General features: G+C 40.8%; 1 protein-coding gene across 1 annotated transcript in view; it reads right to left on the bottom strand.

The window, feature by feature from the left end:
- TOX (thymocyte selection associated high mobility group box) overlaps positions 1-26,792 on the bottom strand; it is a 306,270-nt gene that overhangs the window by 107,663 nt on the left and 171,815 nt on the right. Inside the window, exon 3 of the mRNA XM_047073968.1 lies at positions 21,289-21,531. Coding sequence (XP_046929924.1) covers positions 21,289-21,531 — 243 coding nt within the window. The remainder of the gene's footprint in view (positions 1-21,288; positions 21,532-26,792) is intronic.

The following is a 26,792-nucleotide window of genomic DNA, read 5'->3' on the forward strand; positions in this document are numbered from 1 at the left end:
AGATATATATGTATATGCATATATATATATATTGAGGACATGTATCTTTTTTTCTTACTAAATTTACTCTAGTTTCATAACTTAAGGATCAGATTCATAAAATGCACCGTTACGTAAAGTACTATGCCATAGACAAGACTTCTTTGGAAGTTATGTACTGTTCAGCACTGATGAAATGCTGGCAGGGCTGAACCGAGGCGGCTCATCCTGGACTGCGGTGGAAGGTGATCAAATCATCTCTGAGCAGAAAGAAAAGGAGAATATGTAATGCCCAAGTTCAATTACTTTTCACTTTAACTCCCCGGCTACCACTCCAGCTGAAGCCACAGGTTTGAGCTACAACGATAATGGGATCGTGTTGTTCCAGACAGTCTCTTTGAAATGGACTTTGGTTTTGTTGTAATTCCTTCTGCTTATAAAACTTTATCCTGTTTGTCTCCACAGATCCTATCGTAACTTTTCTCAAGTTTCATGAATTCATATTTCAAACCAAAGAAGCGTGATCTACTTTAATTTATTCCTTTCATGGATTTAAATACAGTTTCCAAATAGACTGTGTTGCCCTCTTACGGGCCTAGGGAAGCGTGGAATTAACTCATTTTACTAGTTATCATTAGTTTGTGCCCTAAACTAAGACTAGTTCAAACCTTGCTGATAATTCTTTGTATATGTTTTTTAAGGCAATGATTCCCCCCACCCCCCTTTTTCTAAGGGCAGGATGCCTCAATTTTCTTTTTCTCCATCTGGGGAGAAGAACAGTCTTTCTCTCTTTCAAATTAAGTCACTCTAGAACCATGGTTGTCATGCTACAGAATCGTCTGGAGGTCTTATTAAAAGACAGATACTTGGGCCCAGCAGCCAGAGTTTCAGAAGGTATGGAGTGGGCCCCAGAATTTACCTTTTTAATAAGTTCCCAGGTGATGCTGATGCAGTCCATCCGTGGGCTGCACTTTGAGACAGAACATGGCTCAAGAATGAATTTCCCTCTCTAGACCCAGTGGGGCACAGGACATCTGTTCTCACAGACTGACAAATCAAGCTCACATGCCTTCCTTTGCATTCAAGGGTCTCTATGAACTGGCCCCAGCCTAACGTTCACTCTTTCCTCTATATCCACTCTACTGATGTTTCTCGAGGTTTGATTCTTTGCCAGGAATTGTCCAAGGTATTCCCCCCTTAGGTGCCATTTCACACGTTCACCGATTTTATGATGTAATAAAATGGAATATGTTGGTTTTTTGGGGTTTTGCTTTCCTTCATATGTTCCTTTGCTTGCATTGTTCCCACTACAATTTCTTATACTTTCTTATAAATGGTAAGGAAATAACGCCCAATTCAAATTATAGGACTATATGAGAGTGTCTGCACAGTGCCTAATATGGTGCCTCACACAGAATGTTCTCTGGATTACTGCTCGCTTCTCATTTTCTCTTCTTTCACACTCTTAGTGCTCTACCTTCTCACCATTGCTTTAGTTTGATTTATGTATGTATGCATTGTTTCCTTAGTACGTGTCTCATTGATTTCTGTATTTTTTTTGAACAAGGGTAGCATTCTGACTTGAAGCTAGTAGACGGTTAATAAAAATGTTGGCTGTAACTGTTATTATTACCCACACTTAAAAGTATGAGGATGTTTTACAAAGATCTATTCGAAAGTGTGAACATATTTTACTGCTGGAATTTTAGAGGCTTGCCAAAAAGGGACAATTTAAATTTATTTAAGTTAGAATTTAAGTATCACTGAATTCTGCTCAAAGTTGGACTTCACTTAGCCATTTTTTGAGAAAAATATAAATCGTGTCCTGGTTTATTGGAATGATAAGGAATGGAGAGAGCGAGTTGAAAGTGTGCTCAGTGGGGTGGAGAGAATTATAGGCAATCCTGAAAAATCTCTGAGAATTGACTCTTGAGTTGTAAAATGAAGGATTTGGCCTTGCGATTCACATAGGTAGAATCCCCATTTGTCCTTGTGGTGTCCCAGTAAGAGAAAACCTGTGCGAATCTTTAAACCCTGACCGTTCCATGCTTATAGAAGTTATCTAGTTAGAGTGTGGTTCTCATTCAGGAGCATTTTCCCACCCAGAAGACACTTGGCAACATCTTGGAGATTTTTTGGTTGCTACAACTAGGTTTGTGGTTCTGCTGGCATCTAGTGAGTAGAGGTTGGGGCTGCTGCTAACCGTAAGGCGAAGGACAGTCTCTCCCTCTCCAACAAAGAATCCTTCACCTAAAACGTCAACAGCATCAAAGTTAAGAACCCTTGATCTAGATAGTAAGCTAGATAATAACTTGTCTATGAGAAGTTATTTCTTTGGCATTTATAATAGTTCCGGGCACAGAGTAAGACCTCAATATATGCTTGTAGATATATATAAAAATATTAAAAAAATTATATATTTTAAAACTATTTGATATTCCCAGCTCCTTAATCATCCTTTTGAGATAAGATTGTAAAGATCCCTCTCAAAATGCATCCATAACTCGTGATGGGCGGGTGACACATGGGCTGATTTATGACATTAAGTGGCCAGTCATTTATCAGGATATAGCCAGCTTTGTGTGGAGACAGAGTCCAGAAAGGAAACGAGACCCTACACATTAGGGTCACGCCATGCAGAATGTTAAAAGATATTCAGCCTGGAAGCTGATTTCCCACCATCTCTTAAAGATATGCAAGCTACATTCAATTTCTAAAAAAAATTACGATTGCATTAAGTGATAAAAAATAGTGGGTTTTGATATTTATTTACTAATCCATCGATACTAAGAATAAAACAAGAAACACGTCACCAGAAAGTCTATAAACAACTTCCAATGGGCTATCCACTTGATATCCCAACCTAGAGAGGAATAGATAGGATCCACATTGTACACACAATTCTTTAAGACATAAATCCATACGACAATTTTCCAAATTGTTACCTATGGCTCCAGAGTGTCCTAACCAAAAAGAATGTAAGAATATATTTGGTGTTAAGCCCAGAGAAGTTAAGTGATTTCTCAGACTCTTTCATTACAGTTTTAGGATCCCTAATTACTCCAAAATGAGGGCTAATTTCACGTCTCAACAAGCATTCTTTCCTAACTGGATTCCTGGAGGCCAAAATAGGAAAGAAAAAGAAAAAGGGTTCCAAACTCTTTTCCGACCTTCTCTACTCATTTGTAACTACTTTATGCAAATTACTTGCCGATCTAGCCGACTGCATTAAAACTTCTTACCCTGAAGTTTTTATCATCTTTCAAAATTAGGTCATTTAAAGTATTTCCTAAACCCCTCTTGGGCTCTAAATCTCTGAAAAAAGTTACATTTTCAGTTTTCGAAGCCATTTTACTAGATATGTTTTTATTTTAATGTTTATAACTTCGAAAGTATGTTGTAAGTCCAATCAACCACATAGCTTTCCTTATTATGATGTTATATTATCTACACACCCCCAGATTTTACCATTTTGGGTAACTATGATCAGATACCATGGGGTGGGAAGAATCATTCTGTGTCACTCTCTTGGTCCCTAATATCTCCTATCCCCTGGGTTAGAGCATGCTGTGGCCTGATATCACCTAAGGCATTTAAGCTGGGAACAATACATGTTCTGAGTTTAGGCTCCTCCTAAATGAAGGAGCTACAGAAAAGTGAACAATGGGATAATTAATATTGGTTATACATCCGTCTTCCTGGTGTCTCAATCATGTGTGCAAGCATTCTTGGGGTTGTCCTGACTCGGTGCTTTACTAATTCGAGGTTCCCAGGATTGAGTGTTAGGAGGAAGGGGCAAATGAGGAAGGCAAAGATAAAATACAAAATATATCTGAATCCTGATGTTAGCGTATTGACACAGAGTGTATATGGCGTGTTAGTAAGTATGTGTGTGTCTGTCTGTGTATACATATGTGTACACATACCAAACACTTCTACCTGCTTCTATGGAAACCCTGTTATAGTAAGATAAGGGTCTTCAATTTCTATAGGATTTCTTTAACTGAAAATACATGCATTCACTCAACAACTACTAAGCGAACACCTCCTGTGACATCTTTTCTAGATGCTCAGGACACGAAAACTATTAGGCAAGATCTCTACCTCTCACAGAGTAAGAGGCAGTGGGGGCAAATAATCAACGAGTTAAATAAACTAGATAATTCAGACAGTAAAATCCTACTATTTATTCATTTCTTACCATGTGCGCTTTACAGCATTAACTCAGTTGATAAAACCTGGCAACGTGATAAGGAGCGAGTGGGGGGGGGGGCAGTGACACTTTACACCCGCGTTTCAGGGAGGTGACATTTAAGCTGAGAACTCAATGTGAAGACCTGAAGGAAGGCTGTCCCCAGGGACGCGAAGGCCACTGGGTGGGAGGTGGGTAACAGAAAACCAATGCGACTTAGCCCAGTTAGGGTCAGAAAAGTATGAAACAGTCAGCCAGTCGCAAGGGCCTTGAATATCATGTTAAGAAATACAGAATTCATTTTCTTTTTTATCCTGGGTGCATCGGGGAGTCACTGAAAGGCGGCCAATCTAACGCATGCTAAAAAGACAACACTGACTCTACGTTGTGTGCCGAATGTCTTACGGAGGGATGAGAGTCAGGAGAGGAGGTCAACCCGGATACCATTACTATAGTCCAAATAGAAGATAGCAGCATGGACCATGGTGCGAGTAGTGAAGAGAGAAACTATGTGGGTGGACTCGGAATATATTTTGGGAGCAATTCAGTCAAGACTTGCTCATAATGGATGTTTGGAGTGAGTGGAAAAGATGAACCAAGTAGGAATTCCCAGGTTTCGGGGTTAAGCATCTGGAGGCGATGGTGATTCAATTTCACGTTAATACACACACTCAGTGGAACTCCCCCACTCCAGAAACAACCTCCCCCCGGCTCCCCCGTCAACAATGAATCATTTCTTGAGACCTTGTTCAAACGCTACCTCTATTGGGTAGTTGTCCCTGGTTCCTTGTGTCATTTTATATCTCTGTTATAATAAGTACCATGCTTTGAAACGTTGTGTGACTTTTTGAGAACATACTTTGTCTGCTTTACTAGATGCTTGAGGGCAGGAACTATTTCCACGTAACTGTTGCACCCTTACCGTTAACATGCACGGTGTCTTACGGATAGTTCTGGGAATCTAAGTTCCAGTTTCCTCAGATCAGTCCTAGGTTTAGGCCCGATGATTATTAGTTATTGACGACCGTCCTTTCAAAACTATGTTGGTTTGGATGATAAATTATACAGTAATCCTACACATAGAAAATGCCCGATACCTCTAATCATTCTAAGACTCAAGGCCTATTTACAGGAATGCAACGCAAAGAGGAAAAATTGGAGTTCAGTTCTGATTCTCTGAAGCTCCAAGGTAGAATCATCCGATAAAGAATACAACCAAAAGGCAAAGACTTTGTACTGCAGACATTTGAGTTTTGTCTACAAATAGGAAATGGAATGCAGGACGGCAGGTTGCACATATTTGAAGACCTTTGTGCCTCAACCGTCTTCCTATTTTAGGAAACTATGCATTTTGGGCATTGTTATTCTGTGACTTTTCCACTGACATATGAAGCTACAAAAGATGTAAGAAGGAGGGATTTCCAAATCATACAGTATGTGCTAAAGCTGTTCTCACCTCTGCATTTTTATACTACGCATTAGTAGGGAGGGTTTGAGATGAAACTCCCCAGTAACTGTCACCAGGATGACTGTCTTCAACATTCTCAAGGCGAAGGACCCATAACCAGGTTGATTCCAAACCAGCATTTGTTTGCTCTCTCGAGGACATACCCGTAATCACTTTCGCATCTCACGTGTTTTACGCTTGAGTGGCATCTGCTTCACAACTTGGACCGAGAGCCCGTTGGGCAAGATTCTTCCTTCCCAGGCAGAATGTAGCCCCATATTCATGGAGGTGCTTATCCAACAAACTGTAATAGGGAGAATCCACTCTTTTATGCATCATAAAGTTGTCCTGGAGGTGCCTGAGGAAACCCGTTTGTGATCCACGATTCAGAGTAACGTGCACTTGTCTTCCAATTGATGTTTGATATTTTCTCGTGAGTGATATATTGTTCTCAACACTTTGAGAGATCGCCCAGGGAGATTTCATTCCTAATTTCTTCTTTGTCTCACCTCTGCAGGAAGTTGTGTGTTGTTGTCATTTCTTTTCTGTGCACTACGCTTGTGCATTTTGGAACAGTTTCACATTTTTCCATTTTGTGTCGCAGGATCGTTACAGAATAACGAGAGAACGCGTGAGGCACAGGAGTGCTGCTCCCTTCCTCGCTGTAGAGCTCATTACTGGCAGGAAACATCCCCCAGAGTTCACGTGAGGTGGTGCCTCACTCACGGTCACTGCCATGTCCTTCATCCCACCATGCCACCCGTTCACACCAAATCTTTCAATGGCCGCTGAGACGAGAACGTAAGATCCACCCAAACTCTACATTTAGCAGTAGCGCTTTTAAGCCTCAGAGAATTAGAATTTGTTTTCTTTTTAACTGAAAAAGGCCAACGTTTTCAATGACGACTGATAAGAAAGCATTCCTTTGCAAGTTTTACCAGTTACATGCGGTCTAAACGTTTCATTGTTTTAGAAAACCTCACACGAGTATAAGGCGATTTCAACGTTAAGGTGCATCCCAGAGAAAGAGGCACTTATCACCTGTTTACAATTTACTGTACTTGAGAACCCACAATAATTGCCCACTCTACTGTCTCCGTTAGTCCTACAGGAAGAAACAGAACACACTCACCAGTCCTTTACTTCACAAAGGGGGAAAGAGCCGAAGTACCCTGTGCGAGGTCCTAAGCTAAGAAGGGCCCATCTTTGAAATCGCGGCATGATAATGGCAACTTTGGACCCAAGGAGGTCACGTTTGCCCTCAAGCAGCCCTGTTTTCAATATTCTTTCCACTGTGCTAAAGAAATACACCAGCATTTTAACTACATTATTATTGAATTATCTTGTGCTCTGAAAAGCAGCATTTTGTTGTACTATGTTTAAGAGTATAAACACGGTATACACCCTAACCACCTGGGGTGGAGGTGCCATTTTCCATTTGACTATTCCAAATAGGCAAAGATGATGTGTTCCTTCCCCATGGCAGTGAAGGCGGGTTGTAATATGCATAAAAGCATCTTGGTCCATGTAACTACCCTAGTAGTTGGATCAGTCCTACCTGTAGATGCATCCTAGATGCAACCCTGTATGGGGGACCCAAAGCAGGTAGCTGAATTAAGTAAGATTATGAGTCACAATGAAAATCTCATTGAGTACTGACATGTTCAAAGCCTACGGCTCCTCTTCTGAGGTAACTAAGCATGGGGAGTAATATGTGTGCAGAGTAACTTCTCAGCCAGTTTCTGGCCCCATGAGAGGATCTCCAAAGCACTGCTCTCAGGCCCTGGGACATGCCATAGGCTGGGTGAGGAGAAGGAGGTCATTGACGGGGAGAGCTCTGAAATTCACACTATGGCTCTGTCTTCCTTCTGTCACCTGCACCCTGGGCACATCAGGGAGGGCCCTCAGCTCACGGGGGGATCTGAGCACACTGCTGATTTGGAACTCAGCCTGTCAAGATGCTTTTGTAACTCCGGCTACATTAATTTATCCTTATCGGACAGGAATGAAGAAAACTTGAAGTTGATTCACAATTCGCCCTTTCTCTGGCTTTTATCAATTCTCTGTCACACAGAATATTCAAATTTTTACAAAGAGACAAGTTGATATGAACACATCAGAAAAAAAATAGTAGGAATTTAATAACGAGGAGGAAACATCTCCAGCTAATTTCAGATCTGCTGTCTTTGGCAGGCTGCCCAGGATTTTTCCTCCTTTTATTTATAAAATAATTTAAATATCTTTGTGCTTTTAAAAGTAAATTTTGTATACTAATGGTGGAGAGGAAAGAATATCTTGAGGTTGGCTGATAACAAATTTGTATCAAATGGCAGAAAACCCAACTGGTGGTCATGAGGAAGGACTGCCTGAATCCTGAACCATTAGCATAGCCATCCATCGCTACCTGAGGAGGCAACACCATCTGCCTTGCAGAAGAATTTAAACTTTAAATTACTGCACTTTTGTCAAATACCCAACATGCTTCATTAGCTGGAATTCTAACTTATTCAACCGGACGACCAGAGAATGTACTTAGATTGTTAGGTACTAGAAATGTTCATCTTGTATCTTACTTAATCCCCACGACCACATGGTAATATAAATGTTATTGGGCCACCTCAGTTTTTTTCTTTCACGGTGAAGAAAACTGAGAGTCTGAGAGGTCAAGTGGTTTGTCAAAGTCACGCAGCTAGAATACCAAGGCTTTCCTTTTTTTCACTGGACTATATGATCTCTCTTTTCCTCTACTCACTCTCTCCATTATTATTTCAGCAATGTAAAAAGAGAGTTTAGTTTTACTTATTTTTAGTTTTTTGAAAGTACTGATTTATTTTGAGAGAGAGCGGGCGTGCGCACGTGTGAGCGGGGGAGGGGGAGGGGGAGGGGGAGAGGGAGAGAGAGAGAATCCCAAGCAGGCTCGGTGCCCAACACCGAGTCCCACATGGGGCTCGATCCCGTGAGCCGTGAGATCCTGACCTGAGCCGAAATCAAGAGTCGGAGGCTTAATGGACTGAGCCACCCAGCTGCCCTAAAGTGAGTGTATTTGGTTAAAAAAAAAAAGAGAGAGAGAGAGCGAGAGAGAGCTGAGTGGCACATGTTATCTGGGCTGGTGAGGCCAGGGTGAACAGTAATGGCTCATCAGGGTTTATCAGAACATACTATATGTAGGAGGCCCTGGAGGACGAAAGGTTCAATGAAAACTTTCAGTGCAAAGTTACTGGGCCCCCACAGGCAAGGCACAGCCCCCGACTCCCCAGAAATGCAAGGGTTACGATCCCCCCCGCCTGCCTGCCTCTCTACTTCCCCCCTGCCCCCCTGTGTGGCCTGCCTCTGTGTCGTCAGCCCCCCTCCCCCCCCCCCCCCACACACACACATAAAGGAAGGATTACACCACCCTTTCCTGGTGTGATGGTGGGCAGTCGGGGCAAGCTGTCAAACACCTTGCCTGGGACCTGGCAATAGTAGGGGCTCAGGGCCTTGTGGGGCTCAGGGCAGAATGTCACGCGGAACACAGCCAGCAGCAATCGAAGCGGAAACACACGTAATGTGCGGAGAACCCAGACAACCGGCCAAGGGACTTCGGAGAAGGCGGATGATGAAACTCGGCTGACCTGATGGGTCGAGCGCTTCCGAGACCCATTCGGTCGCCACCACCAGAAGACAGCGTTGCACAGAGTGGAGAAGTCACTGGCCCAAAGTCACAGGCAGCCTGTGAGGGGCCAGGCAGGGTCAAGTCCAGGCCGCTCCCCGCCCCGCCCCGAACCAGCCAGTGTCCCAGCCCTCACGCCGCTTCCCAAGACGCCGGTACCCTTAGTCCGCTTCTGCAGGTGACCACCACTCACCACGGTCCGAAGCACTTAAGGAGGGCACCGCAGTGGAGGATCCGATCTTAACACGGTCTCAGATTTTCCATGCGTGTCCTGCGTGTAACTCTCCTCTCCCCAAGAGAACTGTCAGCTCAGGGATTCCAACAGTCACTGCACATGACATCTACGGATCTGAGGCACAACTGAAGGCACCCCAAACAAGTGGGATGGGTGGGGTGAAATGCCACAGCAAAGCACAGCTTCGGAAAATGCAGGGTCTGCCCTTTGCTGGGAAACACAGGCTGGCCTCGTGCAATGCTATAATTAGTAATGAGGCTGCTCAGTAACAACCCATAAACAAGAAAATATCCCAGGTAACAGTACTGGGTTGTTTTTTTTTTTTTTTTTTAATTTTTTTAATGTTTATTTATTCTTGAGGGAGAGAGAGAGAGAGAGAGAGAGAGGGGAATGGGGGAGGGGCAGAGAGGGAGACCCAGAATCCGAAGCAGGCTCCAGGCTCTGAGCTGTCAGCACAGAGCCCGTCGCGGGTTCGAACCCACGAGCAGGGAGATCGTGACCTGGGCTGAAGTCGGTTGCCTAACCAACTGAGCCACCCAGGCGCCCCAAAGTATTGTTAACGGAAGGTCCCGATATGCATCTGCCCAGTGGGGAAGTGGCCTTCGCAGGCCACTGATCTCTTAACAGTGGGTACCAGTCCCAGATGTCCCAGCACAATCAACAGATGAATGTGTAACTGCATATATTTAGGTAGGGAGACAGAGAGATACATAAATACAGACGCAAATAGCAAATAGCCTACTTTTACTCTGTATCTGAATAATTGTCACGTGGTTGGGCCGGAGTCTTCTCCTTTTCCATTAATTGTTCAAGCACCATGAGATATGTGTAATCTCACGATGGGAAGAAAATGCTCCAACATGTTAAGGGTTCTGTTTGTCTTTTGACAGTCTTAATAATATAATGTTTTCAGCAATAATCTTTATGAATGTACTGTCTAAAGAACCAAAGAGGGACGTATTTTTCATCCAGCTCATTTTCAAGTTTCATAATGTAAGAAGTATGGTCCTGTCTCCATTTGGTAAGCCATTATTTATGTCTGCTGACTAGTAGAGAGTGTGATTAAATATGCACTGCATATGAAAATATGAAAAATTTTAATAGTGTAATATGTTTCTGGGGCTGATTTCAGGGCTAATTTTTTATGGAAGACAATCAAGCTTTTGATTTAAAAAAACAAAACTCCTTAAATGCTAAAGAAAAACACTTTTCAAATGCAATAAATTTTGAGAAAGTATCATGCCTATCAAAAATAGAACTGCTATCTTGAATTACAAAGAGGAGTTTAATCCTCCCTCTGTTAAATGGTACTTAGATTTCTCTGGGGGAATTTGTACATTCCATTAAATTCAAAGATGTTCAACTATTAATTTTGTTATTATATATTCATCAGAATGCTAAATATATTTATTAGGTGAAGGAAAAAAGATCTGTTCTCTGGGTGATTATGGCATTCGTGATATTTTAAATGGTCCAAAAAAGGAAAGTTGAATCTAGTATTTTAACAACTGTACCAAATGGTCAAAGATCCCGTAACACCTCGTACCTTTCCACCAATGGTGCACATGTTCCTTCCGGCAAAGTATATAAATGGCTAATATGAAAAAGACAAATATTGTGTTCCTATAGGTAATGACTGTCCACATTAGAGAACTTGGAACTTTCAAACTGGAAAAAAACTGAAATGGAAAAAACCCAAAACCTGCTCTTAAAATGTTCCCGTATGCTCTAGATAAGAATAGTTAATGAATAATGAAGGAACTGCTGTCTTGAAATGAGACTGGCTCATTGTTCTCCTGAAAAGCATTTTAGCCTAATTCTCCTATGACTCCATGACTAAATGGGTTTATAATGCAACATTTTAATGTTAATAATCTACTTGCACGAATCAAGCAAATGGCAAGTCAAAGACTAAATCAATTTGTAATAATAATAAAAACCCTTCACTGGTCATATGAGGCAATCTTTAATAGACACTAATCCTCCACGTTGCCCCTTCTGCCTCCCAGATTTTGGGGGACTAGGCAGAAATATGTTTCCTTAGAAGTCTTGTCATTTTACTGATAATTTTTCTCCATAAAAATAGCTCTACTCAGAAAATAAAAGCATTCATCGAAACAGGAAGATCAACTAATACACTGTAATTAATTGTCAAATATTTCAATTTAATAGTGGTGCAGGTTAGGAGTAATTAGCAGTAAGCTGACGCAAGTATTAAGACTATAAGATTAGAGGTAAATTTCGAGCTGAAATGCATTTAGCTATATTGGAAGTATCATAGTAGGCTAGACATATTTAGACCCCATGACGTGACATTATACTTTTTTAAAAAACTGGAGTATTTGTCTCATTTTAGAAGATAAACAACAGCTTAGAAGGGTCAGTATAAAAAAGCAATAATGGGGGGTGCCTAGGTGGCTCAGTTGGTTAGGCAACTGACTTCAGCTCAGGTCATGATCTCACGGTCTATGAATTTGAGCCTCGTGTCGGGCTCTGTGCTGACAGCTCAGAGCCCGGAGCCTGCTTCGGATTCTCGGTCTCCCTCTCTGTCTGCCCCTCCCCTGTTCGTTCTCTCTCTCTCTCTCTTAAAGATGAATAAACATTAAAAAAATAATAGAAATTTAAAAAAATAATAAAAGCAATAATGATCCCGCACTTGTCTGAGGAAAATATTTAGGGTTCCAGCGGGGACAAATGAGTTCATTCATTTGATCAGAAATAGTTACCAGGGTCTCTTACTAAGTGTGGTGCACCATTTATATTGTTAGCAACAACTTCCACATGAAGGAATGAAAGCAAAGAAACTCTCAAGGCACCTAGGTCCTCTTATCTGTAAAGAGCTCGCCAGGGGGAGCGAGAGGGAACGTGAAATCTTCTCTTCCATGGGGGGAGGGCATGTCCTGAGCGTTAATGGCGAATGGCAAGGGAAGGAAAGAGACAACAAGGACGTGTGAAGCGCTCAGTTTAGGGCCTGATTCCCAGTGAGGACTTGATATATGAAGCGTCATCATTTACTAGTTAGGGTACGGGGCTGAGGATGGAACATCCTCGGGGACCCGAAATGGGGAGAAGAATCCAGCAATGAGCATGGCCTCAGAGAAAGGGTAGGAGGGGGACCATAAACAGGAGACACAAGCTAGGACGGAGCCCTCAGCGACAGGATTCCTACAAACAGCCTTGCTTGCTGTTTCTCCTCCCTGCTCCCACCGCTGTTTCCTCTAGGTTCTGTGCTGCTTTGCCCAAACTCCCCCTCCACACGTTAAGGACCATTTTATTAACAATTTAAGAGGTGAGAGCTAGTGGCTGAAGCCTCACACCGGGGTCCAGAGAGTCTTTCTCCTGGTCCTACTTAGAACGTGTTTGTCCAGGGACAATTATGAGGGCTTAACTATAGTTTTCTTCCCACTCTTTGTTTGCTGAGGACTATTTAAATAATGGATACCCAGCTAGAAAAAAAAAAAGAAAAATGACTTGATGAGCATCACCATCATGGCCTTTCCAGATGTTTGCCTTTAGGACGTGAAATGAGTTACACAGAAACAAGATGGGGAACTGTTGGCTGGACACCAACATAGCAAGGAACATGCGTGGGAGTGATCGATGGGCCCAGAATTAAATATGTCAGCAATCAGTGATGCTATTAAAGAGCCTATCATAAAATGTCCACATGGGGGCAGAGAATTATTTGAAAAAATCAGAAATTAATCTGTAATCTCAGGCCCTGTCTCGAGCACTGCCTCTCGTTGTGGTCAGTATTCTTTAAGATCACGAATTAAAAAAAAAAAAAAAAAAAAAGGATGTTAATTTGATTTTAAAGCTGAAAAATATGATCTTTGAGGACGGGTTACAGGAATTGGGGTAGTTTGGGCCAGGTACAACACGACTTGATAAATGTCAACCACTTGAAATCAACTGTTCTCCCAGCATCCAGAAGTCTGAAGCGGACAAAGTAGACTAAAATTGTAGTAAGAGATTTTCGTTTAACTTTAATAAGGAACTTCCTGGAAGGAATCTAAGTCTCTTACTGCAATTTAACTTAATGTTACAAGGTTAATTAAACACAAACAGGCTACCAAGGAAAATTGTGGAATCTTGGCTCTTTGATAGAAAACCACATATCTTAAACGGTTTAGGTTTACTCCTGGCTGGAATTAAAGAGGCTGGATTGAATAACTCCCAGAGTTTGTATATTATATAACTGGGTTTATAGCTTTTTAACTTCTTCCGTGCATGGGTGAGGCACACATCCATATGAACTCAAGGGTTGAAGAGAACGTACAACAAGCCCTATATACAAAGTCAATCTTGAGTTTTCTTACTTGGCATAAGAAAGGAAAAGTGTTATTTTTAAATTGGCTCCTTTCCTGGATGCTATTAAGGAGAACTCCAGTTTGGAATAATATTTTATTATAGCCCTAAAAGATGGTCCCAAATCATTAACATACTGAGTCCATTGGACTACTTATCGATATCACATTCAAAGTAGTCTGTTCTGAGCAAAGAAAGGGCTGCACCACAAACACTTACTTTTGTCCTTATTAGGAATTTGACATTAAAAAAAAAAAAACCCAAACCACACACTTTTATTATACATGGTCAAAAATAAGAACAAAACCAGCCCATGTCCTCACGGCATTAAAGTGGTTTAATACATTGCTCTCATGTGCTGCAACATTCAAAAAAAGGATAATTTGTGAAAAAAAGAAACAAAAACCCAAACCAGGCTGTAATTGCCAAACATTTCATGAATTGTGGCATAATGCTAAATAATTATTCTTCATCTTTTTTTTTCCCTTCTGTCAAAGCGGGCAAAATCATTTCTTGTTATTGCTTTTTTTTCCTGTTTTTTTTTTTTTTTATTTTTAAGAAAGAAACAAACCACTGTGACATCCATTCCATTTTAAGCGCATGCTTCTATTATTTCATATCTAAATGGGGCTGACATCATCAGCTCCTTTGTGTCCTGAAAGACATTTAGCTCTGGTCCACTGTTACATACTTGATGCATTACGTGAAATAAAATATCTCAAGATTTTGGAAATATTTATTTTAAAAACAGCAATCAAATTGTCTGTAATCACATTTTCGGCTTGGCTTTGAAAGCTACATTATTCAATGTGCCAGTGGTCCTTTCCATAATGGCGACATATTAGAAATTCATGCCGCTGTAATACCTCTGACTTCCTTGATGTACAGCCCTTCCTACAGACCCAGAGGAATACCCTCTGCTTCAGTTTCGTGTGTCCTCCACAGCACCTTCTGAGGTGATGGTTGTCAAAACAGTTGGACGGTGGCCTCCAAATGCAAAGTGTGGCGTGACTGAATGCTGAAAGTGACAATAAATCTGAGTATATACATTACGCTTGCTTTTGTTGCCTGGAAAAATAAGGCATTTGGGAAATAACCACCCTCCTCCCCGCCCCCGACTTCATTGCCTTTTAACATCTTTTTCCATTTTAAACTCCAGAACTGGAAATTTGAAGCATTCAAAGAAATTGAAATCTCCTTTGTTGCTTTTTTCATTGTAAATTTTCTATAATGTGTCATTAGGAACCACACGCACAAAAAGCGCAGGTCTAAATGAATCCTTTCTGTGAGGCCATTCTGAAACTTTGCACGGTTTTTCTTTGTATGAAAGAGCTTCTGTTGACTGCACAAAGAACAAGCAATCGCCACATATAGGCCAGGCAGCGAGGGTTGGATGACTTTATACAAGGTTGTATTTTCCTTCCACCAATCCATGATTAAACCCAGCAGCGAATGTGCCAGAGTGGAGAGAAAAAGAAGAGGCTCTTGATTTCAGTTTGTAGGAATCAAAGGATTTTTCTTGAACCATGAATGCTTAATACAGACATTTTCTTATTTAACCTTTCTCCCAAAATAGTCCTGTAGTTTCTCTTTAACAACATGAAAACACCGTCCGGTCCCACAAAGCAACATCACTTTCTCCTTAATGGCAGAACAACATTTTCCACTCAAAGAAATGTTCTGTTCAATAGATTCAAATATCTTAATAACCATTTAGGCTCTGGGAGGGACAGGTAAAACACTGAGGAATGAGAAAGCCAAAGTGATGGTAGGAGAAATTACTAAGTGACTGAAGTAAAAAGCTGAGCGAGTCGTGACTCTGGATCCCAGTTGTGTGGTCAGTAGAGTATGAATCATAGGAGAGTGTTAGCCCTGGAAAGGGTTTCAGCGATCAACCAGTTCTGTGGTTTTCCATCTTCTTGGGCGTAAGAATCCTTCGTTCAAGGGAACTTTTGTAGGAACTATGAACAAGTGTGACACCAGTCTGGCTGAGTCCTGCCTTCCCCTGTTTCCAACGAGCGTAATCTGGACCCTCTGATCCAGCCCAATCCTGCTGGTTTCAGAAGGGGTACAGTACATTGCCCACGCTTATTATCCAAGGCAGGCCCTGGCCTTCCAGACTCTCGTTCCAGTGCTCTTCTGACGAGATTCCCCCCTCTGAGAAGCGCAGGCTGATCAATCATCCACTAGCAAAATAACTCAAGGGAACAGTGAGAAAAAATGGGACTCTTGCATATTGGGTCATGAATAGCTGTGTCACTTGGACCTAGAGAATCCGAACTAACCGGCCCTTGTTTGACAGCATATACTAATAGAAATTCTGCCCTGTTTTATGGGTTGGGCTTAGAAAGCAGGGACTTGAAGAAAATGGAATCTGTTTTGAAGAGCCAGAAATCTAAATTCTTGCGAGAGTCCCAACTGACTGCTAACATATAAAGTGGCACCAGCAAGAATATACAAAAAGGAAGTGCTGGGAAACGTGGCAAGGAAGAAATTTCACCCCATGTATGTTTCAGCCTCCATATAGATTTATTTATGATAAATTTCAGGAAGCAATCTCAATATTCTACCCTGGTGACCTTTTGATCAGAAAGGGATTCCCACTGAATATATCTAGCACCTACTGTGTGACAGGCACATATTTTACAGATAACTTCTTTCTTTAAACATCTCATCACGCCCATGTTATAGATAAGAAAACTGAGGCACAGAAAGATTATGTAAGTTGCTCAAGGTCACTTAGCTGGTAAGTGGCGGTGCTTGGATTTGAACTGAGGAAGTCTAGCCCAAAGATGTTGGTTTAAATGATATTGGTATATAAGGACACTCAGTAAAAGATAAAGCCTTCTTTGGTTAATAGCAGGCTTACTATTGTTCCCCCCCTCCCACCCCAGCCCCCCGCCGGCCAACAATTGTGAAGAAGATTAAGGATTGAAATATAAATAACTCTGGGAAAATCTTCTGTTTTATGCATTTTAACTCTTCCAAAAGAGTCATACAGGCTTGCTTTTCCCATTTTATTTAACAAACTTATATAATGCTTCCTATGTGCCAACAACTGGTCTAAGCGATTCTTGAATGTTCATTTAACCCCATGAGGTAAGGGCTATTTTTATCCTTATTTTTTTTTTAAGTTTTTAAATTTATTTTGAGAGAGAGATAAAGAGAGAACACAAGTGCGGGAGGGGCAGAGAGAAGGAGAGACAGAATCCCAAGCAGGCTCTGTGCCACAGTGCAGAGCCCGACACGGGGCTTGAACTCACAAACTGCAAGATCATGACCTGAACCTAGGTCAAGAGTTGGACTCTTAACTGACTGAGCCACTCAGGTGCCCTTCTCCTTGTTTTTTAGATAAGAAAGCTGGCATATTTAGTGGCTTGAGCCACTGAGCAAGTCACTTAACCACTCCAAACTTCCATTTTCCAATTGTGAAATTGGGATAATAATACTCATTCAGACATTGATTTCTAATTATAGACTAAATTTTTTCATGTCTAATACATTAGACATTTGTAGGGAATGCTTAAATTCAGTCAAATTGTATCACTTATGTTGCCACTGGGGATAAGAACAGGCAGATACTAGAAAATTTATCTTTAAAATGAAATCTCAGGAAAGACGTATTACATATAACAATTGATATGAAAGATAACATATGACATAATAATGCATATAGATTAAACATTACAATCTCTATAATCTATATAATGCTTCAGTGAGAACTAAAATATTTCTACCCCTGTGAGTCATTCAAATTCTAAACTTCTGTCATGTGAAGATACTAACACCAAGATGTGAGCACCACGCTAAAAACGAAAGCTCAGCTTTAATAACTCTGTAAAGCTTTTGGAAAATGCAGTTGGAGACAGTTGAACCCATACATAAGTCTGCCTAGGGTGGCCCTTACTCACAGGATTTTAAGAATCACAACAAGTTTATTATTTAGAATCTACAGGTGTTAGCTTTTATTATTGAAGGTGACCTTGACAGAAGGGCTGGGAAAGAACACTGCAATTTCTAGGTGGGCAGCTTTTCCATCTTGATTTCTGTAGTCATTACTGCCTTGTCGATATGAGTATTGATGACCTGAATTGTACACTATTCATAAGTATATTTCAACGATTGGCAAACTGACCAATAGTTCGGTTGTTCAATTTTGAGATCACATTAGGCATGAGCAAAATTTTTAGGGAAGATTTTTTAATTTGTTTGTTTGTTTTACAAAGAGTTTTGTTTGTTTGTTTGTTTGTTTGTTTGTTTTTACAAAGAAATATGAAGAAAATATTCTGTAAGTCCTAAAGTTCCTTTCAAAGAAAATAACCCCTGAGAGCTTTTTAAACATAAAATGTGGCTATATGAAGGCTTGTTCATTTTCAGATCTGTTTGTACTTGGGAATGATGTGAGAACAGTTTAGTAGCCCATCTCTCTGTTCTCACTGTCACCGCCCTCTATATCTCCTCAACACCTCTTGCCTGAGTTATGACAACAGGCTCCGTGGACTTTGCACAACTCGCTTCTTACCACCGCTATCCATCCAGGAAGATGCCAGAAGGATTTTCCCATGATACTGCTTTCATGTTGCTTTCACCCTGAGTGAAAGCAGCCAATGTTTTTTATGAATCCACCATATCAAGCCCATGGCCCTTTGCTTGGGTTTTGAAGTCTTTGGCCAAATCTTCCAGATTAAAACACATCGATCATTTGAGCACTTTGAAACATTTAGATCATGGTAAGCATTTAAAATGTACACGCTGATGAATGGCATTCTAGACACATGTTAGCTCAAAATAAGTATTGAAGAGGCTTCTTCTTTCTCAGAGGAATTAGTAGACTCCTATAAAGTCAGCCCTTCCAACTTTATTAGATTTCTACTGCAACTATAGACTACATCAGACTCTGGCTCCTGGACTCCAGCCAAAGATCCAACTCTTGAAAGATGATTCATACAGCAAATTTAATTTCCAAAGCTACTTTCTCCAAGACCACATTGGCTTAAAAATGGGTTTAATATAGATTTGATGTTAGAATCAACATTAACTAGACCTAAGCTATCCAACAGAGTAGCCAATAGGAACGTGTGGCTACCTTAAATGTAAAATAATTCAAATGTAATAAAATAGAAATCAGTTCTTCAGTCACTCAGCCACATTTAAAGTGCCTACTAGCCAATGAACACTGCTATTGGACAGTATGAATAACAGAAAAGCCATCATCACAGAAAGTTCTATCGGACAGTGCTAAAGCCCATCCAGAGCCTCACCAAGTTTTGGATTATTTGTTGGAGCAGCATTTTACGTAACAGCATAAAATGGTAGGGCCAGCACTGAGAGTAGGCAAAGTGGATGTCCACCTCAGAATGTGGTCCGGGAGGTATCAGGAAGGCTCACCATTCTACGAAAGATCCTGCTAGATGCACCCTGCCAAGAACCAGAATGGCACGTTAGAGCTTTATCCCCTTAGGTTGGGCCAACAGGGCCCCTCTGCTTTCTACAGTGCTAAAAGTTCCAAAGGAAATACCACTTTGAAGGGAAAATACCTAAAGTCCTGTTTTTGACATTGTGTTGGGTGAAGAAAGCATAAAGACATTTGGATGAGGTGAGGTTCCTGATAGAGTAAGACAAAAGCACAGTGGAGGAAGGGCCTGGAAAGTGGTGTATTTCATGCTGTGATCAGGTCCAGTTCTGAGCATGCCATTTAAGGATATAGTGTGATTGCCATTATGGCCACTCTGGAGAAATCCTCGACACATATATACTGAGAATATACGCACGTATGTACGTATGTTATGTACAACCTATGTATGCACATATATACCGAAGAAGCGTCTCTTAATGAGTGAATGGTATATTGAGGCAGCCCTAGGAACGCTAAGAAGGCAAATGATATAAAGGAAAAAGGGTTTTGAGACTTAAATTACGTCTTATCACCCCTTCTATGGCCCCACTCCATCCACCCTGAGAAAGCTCCGAGGACTGAACGGGTACTGTATATACTGTATGCATTCTTCTTCTCCTTCTTAATGAATAGCTGATGCCTAGAAAAGCAACCCCTGGGACAACTTGACTGACTCATGAACTGGGTCTGAAGGCCTCACCCCAAAGAGGACCAGACATGAGACTTTTCAAGGTGACCACTTTGAAGTACATTATTCAGATTTACAAATTTAGCATATTTGTTTAAAAATCCATTTTATATTTCATCAAGCCAGAGTTAATACTCGTACTCGTAGGACAAATCTATATAGGTAACAGATAATCTAAAAAATGGAGGATAGCAGTTTTCTGCCACTATTAGGGCTGTGAATGAGTTCCCCTCTCTTGGCTACTGGGCTAGCTGCCAGTTCTTAGAAGAATCTAGACACTATCATGGCATTAGGCTCTGGGATTCATTCTCCAAAAACTACTGCACGGTTTCTTTTGACTCTTCCCCCACCCTCACGGCCTGCCAACCCCCGCCCTTCACATTCGTGATTAACAGAAAAACCTTGCGAAGCCACTCAAGTTAAAGCTACGTCCCCAAATGATTTAGATAAGTGATAATAAGAATGCTGCCTATCAGAAACAATATAATATGAGCAAATTCATCAATTTATTCATTGTGAACATGACAGCACTGTTCAGTGACTTACCCAAATGACAATTGAGTTGCTTGTACTGTTAAGTGATTGAACAACGGAAACCAAAGAGTGCTAATTAAAAGTCAATGTTAACCTCAGGGAGAGTTTGAGGACATGGTAAAGAGCTTTGTCCTTGGCCATATACCACTGAAAATATTTTTCACTACTCGAGATATAGACAGAGAAATTATTAAGGTTTAAGATCACGTAAAAATCAGAAGGAACGATTTCATGATAAGCTAGTGTTTCTCAAACATGGGCTGCCTGTTAAAAATCCAGATCCCTGGACTTCTGGGTAGAGGCTGGAAATGTACTCTTTGCTCGTTTTCTGGGGGAGACACATTCGTACTAACTTTGAGAACTACAGAACATTTGAAGATTCATAGGGCCAATCGGGCCAATAGATTGAAACACTTTGAGGGAGATAAATTTTAATCACTAGAATTGCACCTCCAAAATAAAAAAGGAAAATTGTTTTCTTGCTTTCCATAAAATGAAATCCAGTTTAAAAGAAGTCCCTGGTCAGAAGATGTGAGGATCTGCCTTGTGATGAGAAGTCTGTCAACTTTATGACAGGGCATTCAGTGTCAAATAGTATGTAGAAGTTTGGCTTATAAATATAAGTGATCAAACATGTAATTCACTGATTTTTTTTCCCTGAATTAAATATAAAATGGAAAATGGCTTTAGGAATCTGTGGAGAACATTCTCCGTAGCTAAAAACTCATGCTTAGTTTCAGAATCCTGTGTTACTCCAATTTAAAGCTTCTTGCGTTAGAGTCGAGCTTACCCTCAAGACGTCCCTCACTCACCACCCCCGCCACCGCACCCCCCGCCACAAATTGGTAAGCAGATTCTTACCACAGAAATGGAGTTAGTAAGCAGTGCTCCATCCTGTCCCAGCAAATTGGAGACGGTGATTTCAGGTAGGTCCATGTTTTGTGGATGAAATGGTAGCAGGCCATTATGGTTCATTGGGTGACACAGAGAGTGGTAACCGGGTTCGACCTCATTCACGTGCACCAGTGAGTGGTCGGGGAGGGAGGGAGGAGTGATTGGTGGAATGTTGAAGTCTTCACTTTCCAGACTTGGACCAGGGTAAGACTGAAAAGACAAACGACATCATTGCAAATTATCACTCCCATCTATCTTCTTCATCACCATGAACAAATACACATGAGCCCTCAGATCTTATTACAAGCAACATCCTGGATTTGGCCAAGACATTTCAAACATGCAGATTACCCTGCTGTCATTTCACTATTATTCGTGGAAAAAAAATGCCTCAAAGGCATATGCACTTCTTGTAGAAAGAGTACTTCCATCAGGCAGTTTTATTTTTCCGAGAAACTGAACTCAAACATTGATTTCAAAGGTCCCATTGAAATTTTCCAGAGTTTTAATCTAACTGAATACCTTTTTCATGGGAATTGGGGGGAAGGAAGGCAATTTATAAAATTAATGTGTAATCAAACATGTTTCATAGGACCCCCCACTGCTCAGGTCATGAGACGTCATAAAATGAATTCCAGAAGTTCTGGGGAAATCACTTTAGAGTTCTGAAAAGCGGCATGTTTACAACGGGCAAAAGAAAAATAATTAGCAAACAAGTAAGTTAAGCATGTCGCCTAAGTGTGGTTGCATAGAAAGTTTGATATGGGGAAAAAAAGCCTTTAAAAGCTATTTTTTTTCCCACGAAGATTATACCATCAAAATAAAGTGAAGATTGTTCTCTTGATTTCTGACAATTCCCATCTATTTGGCTTTCCTCTAAAAGCTGATAACTAATATTACAGTCATTCAGTTTCCTTTCAGCTAATTTGAAAGGCAAAATCACACTAACATTGTTATAATATGAATTTAGGAATAAAAGTCAATCAGTAAGACAAATAACAACATATGTGGGGCTTTTCCCTTTGGAAAGCAGCTTTAGAGAAAAGAGAAAGGGAGGGAAAGGAAAGAGAAAGGAAGGAAAGATTATACGAGGACACTCCCGTTTGAAACGGAATGCGGTAAACATTGAAAATATGAGGGGGGACTGAACAATAAAATATTGTTTCCAATTAATATCAAGGCAGAGTGATATCTAGTAGTCCTTTATGCAGCAGGTGTTACGATAAAAAGGAAACGATCTGGGTCCGGTTCATTCTTGCAAGCTTATCTTTCAAATTAGGCATGTCTTCATAGTGTTTGAGTACACGAGTAACAGGACTTTCTCGTCTAACAGCACAGACCCTGCTGAAGTGTGCAAGATTTGCAATGAGCAGGCAGAGGGTAGGAGCCAAAGAAAGTAATGTAAGGTATTCATTGGGTGTTCAGCCAATAAGCTTCATGCTCCTGCGTCCAAGCGCCTGGGGTTATTTTTTCCAGATGGCGTCTATTTGTCTAACAGAAAGAAAATCTTCGAGTTGCACTTGCTAAATGTTGTACAAGTTTTAATATATTTGTTTAGGTGCTGTCAGAAGGCACGATGAAATGAAGCGCTACTGGGAACATCTGGAATTCAGACCTGGTCACGTAGAGGCACGCGCGGGTTAGAAACTAGGGGTAGGTGAAGGCGAGCTTTGATTCATCTTTGCAGATAAGTTTTCTTGGACATCGAAAGTTCTGCTAAGAAATCACCAGCTCTGAAAGTTCAAACATCAGTTACCAGCTCTTCCTGTTTATAGTTTAGATCTCTTGTCTGAAAAGCCCATTAGGGCTCAGCGTCAAAATTGTAAGTTTGATTAAATTCTCATTTGCTTGATATATTTTAGACCTTGAGTCTATGGAGCTAAACCAACAGTTCCCGGGACAAGTATTGATTTAAGAAGAAGCAGAAAAGATTTGAAGTGGGGAAGTGGGAGAGGAAGCACTTTTATTAATGTTGGTTTTGTAAAAAGCGCTGTACTGGGTCCTTTGACTATGTCGTCCTCACTTAATCCTCAATGACAGTCCTGTGTGTAGCTACGTTATCCTGTGTTCCTGAAGAGAAAACTGAGGCTCAGAATTTAAGTAACTTTGACTCAGCTGGTAAACAGCTCAGAATATATGAGGGATGGATATACGCTGTGACATAGAAGCAGTTTAACTGCTACTATTTTATGAGGCTGAATGATACCAAGTTGCCAACACCCAATGGTTTTTGATCAACGAAATTTCATAATTTAAGAATTAACATTAGCTTCGGTATCAGGTCTTTCCTCATCCGAAATTCCATGCTAATGCCTATCCCACTAAAATATTTACTCTATATGAACACAAGAAATCATAATTTGTCTTTGCGTCAACACTTCAAAGGCTGAACTTGTTGATGCTTATCTTTTAAGAATTAAATGGTGTCTGTTTGAAACTTCACTAAGTAACATACAGTTAATGCCAGGGATAAAGGGAAAAGATGTTTTTAATTTTATAAATGCTATTAAACCTCAGAAAGTACTCAGGGATATTCTATCCATGGCATACCATAGCTTTACATGCATTTCTCCAGTAGTTAAATCTTAATTTGTGGTGTTTTAAAGGAAGGTTTAATTGGTATCACTTTACATTCAGCGATAACAGTTGTACTGCAATTTAACAAAGCTACCTTGTTTATTTTCATGTAATTACACATTAATGTTATTTAATCCATGCACTTATGTACCAAAACCACGGATTCCACAACCTAAATGGTAACGGGTAGTTCCGTGGATCAGGGATTTTAACAACATAAGGTTACCTGGTAGTTTCTGTTCTTTACATTAGAAGTCACGATATGGTTATTTGCCAGGGGCCTATTACAGTGTAACTGATGCCATAGAGAAGTATCATAATAATTGTATAAACGTCAGAATGTCACAGAACTTACAAAAACCTCAATGCCAGGCTAATTACTAATTATTTTTTTTAATGTGGAAATGAATTAGCTAATTCCTCAACATTGATTTCTACGACATGACATCTTTATTTTAATTTCTAAAAACTTAATAGGAGTAAGTCTGACTTAACAATAGTAAGTTATATATTAGAGAAAAATCACAGTTTTTGGAGGAATGTATTACAAGAGGGTATGGTTCAGTATTTTCCTTATTCCCCCTGAGGCTGCCTGGTTAGAGTCAGTATTCAGTGTGTATTGAATGAATTAACAAATGAATCACTGAATGAATGCATAAATGACTGAATGAAAGCTAAGGTGACCTTTTAAAGGCAAGAAATTTGGGAATATATCACTTTTATTCCAAGGGTTTGAATAAATACCCTGCATTCCCCAGACTTTGCACTGGTCAGCTGACAACACAGTATGTAAGGTTAATCTCTCAGCATGTCAGGAAGACAAAACTATCCTGCTACAGACATGAAGGCTTAAGTAGCTCGAGAAAGGCTGGCACAAGGTAGTGTGGCCTGCTGATCTGTCCTGAAATGGCTTGCACTCGCCCTTCTGTAGTGACACAGAGGTCCCAGAGGACTTTTGAGGGTGGGTTTGGGGCTCCTGGATTCTCAGAAGTGGCTGAAACCTAGTCCCTCCTACAGGTAGAACATCAGCTAAGGACCCCATGGAAGCCTCAGCTCCACATCAGGATCCCTTGGGAACAGCAGGTCTGATGCCCCACGCCTGGCCAGCAGCAAGGGCTTAATTATACAGGTAAGTATAGAGCCGACGAGAAGGTATTCTGAGCAAAGGAACAGGGACACTGTGATGAAAGCAGCGGATGGGTAGTCCCAAAAGTCTTCTGTTAAGGTCATCCTTGGGTGATACAGTGGACCTACTACACTTGTCTACTGACTTAGGGCCCTTCTGACTTGGGCTTATTTCCTTCCTTCAAGTCTCAGAAAGGCCATGAGTTTCAAGTATTTTTCATTCTCCAGTTGTCTTGGGACCAAGAATCCTTTCTAAGGCCCTTACATATTTCATGAGAAACAGGACTATGTTTTGTTTTGTGTTTTCTAAGCCTGAATTAGAGACCACCAAGGAGTCAACCTCAGGTCCTCTGAGGATCCACAGGGCTTGATTCGAGAGTAGAATTCTGGAGAACAGGTATGGACTTTCAAGGTGGCATCGTATTCCTTATCACTGTTCACAGTGCCTGTTACCCCTTCTAGTCTAGAGATCAGAATCTTACCAGCAGACTGAGCCATACAGCTTGCCTTCTCCCCGGGGAATGATAAAAGTCAATGGTGACCATCCATACACATGGAGAAATTATTCAGGGATAGTGGCACAAAATTCAAGCCAATATTTTTAATTTTATCTTGCCTCTTCACCAGTTCACAAAAGGTAAATTGGAAACAAAGAAGTATGCAAAGTGATTTGCTCTAAATAACAGCCAATCTGTACGATGTAAATGATTCAAAGAACTCAAAGTTATATTATTGCTACTTAACCAGATTCTCTCTGATCTGAAGCTACTCACTGGTCCTAGACACAGGAGAGTCTCATCATGTCGCTGGTGCTGGGATGTGCCATAGGACGGCTCTACTGTGTGACCAGGGAACAGAAGCCAAGAGTCATGGAATGTGGCTTGAAGCGGGCTGTACTGACACAAGGCTTGGCTAATTCCAAAATACGTAGGAACTTTTCAAGGCCACAAAGGGACCGTTGGAAACATTAAAGTAGTATTAAAAATTATAAAATTATATTATAAATATATTATATTTATAAAATTATAAAAATATATAATTAAAAATTATAAAATTATTAAAAATTATAGATTTGGGGGTCAGTTGAGAGTACTCATAATGATTCCTTCAGTGACTGATGAGAACAGCCAAGAGCGTGCTGGAAGGACCTGAGGCTCTGGAGTCCAGAAGATAGGAACTGCATCTAGGTGCTCTGAAGCATTTATTAGTGTGGGTTCTCGGGCTGATTTCTTCCTCTTTGTGAGCCTGTTTCAAAACCTGCTTCATGGGGTTCTATTGAGCACTGAAAGTGAAAACATAAGGTAGGTAAAAAGCCTACTAATCTATGTCTGCCACACAGAATGTTCTTGATAAACAGCAGCTTTAGCATAGCTACAGCTATTATTAAGTGGGTCTATACATGTCGTGGAATGGGTCATGTCCAAGAAAACAAACAACGACAGACAGTAGAGGAGAGGGTTTAGACATCATTATAAAGGAATTTCAGTGTATTTGCCATTGAACAGAACTCACACTGAAACAAACTATAGCCCCATTCATACGTAATGCGTTCATTCCAGTGCTCCTCCTAAGTAGCTGAGATAAAGTCTTGCCTTTATCTTAATGGAATGAAATTGCATTTTTGAAATTAAAGAATAAAATGATAGGGGGAACCAGCGAGCAGGTGAGGGCTGCTGAAAAGCTCGCAGGACACCTACTTATCCCTGCAGAGGGCCACAACTCTGCTCTTTCCGGGAACTGCGCAGGCAGACCCGCAGCCCGGACTGATG

Source organism: Lynx rufus, unplaced genomic scaffold (genome assembly GCF_022079265.1).
Source record: "Lynx rufus isolate CCGP_SWC_20201006 ecotype Redwood Valley unplaced genomic scaffold, mLynRuf1.p SCAF_12, whole genome shotgun sequence".
Taxonomy (NCBI): Eukaryota; Metazoa; Chordata; class Mammalia; order Carnivora; family Felidae; genus Lynx; species Lynx rufus.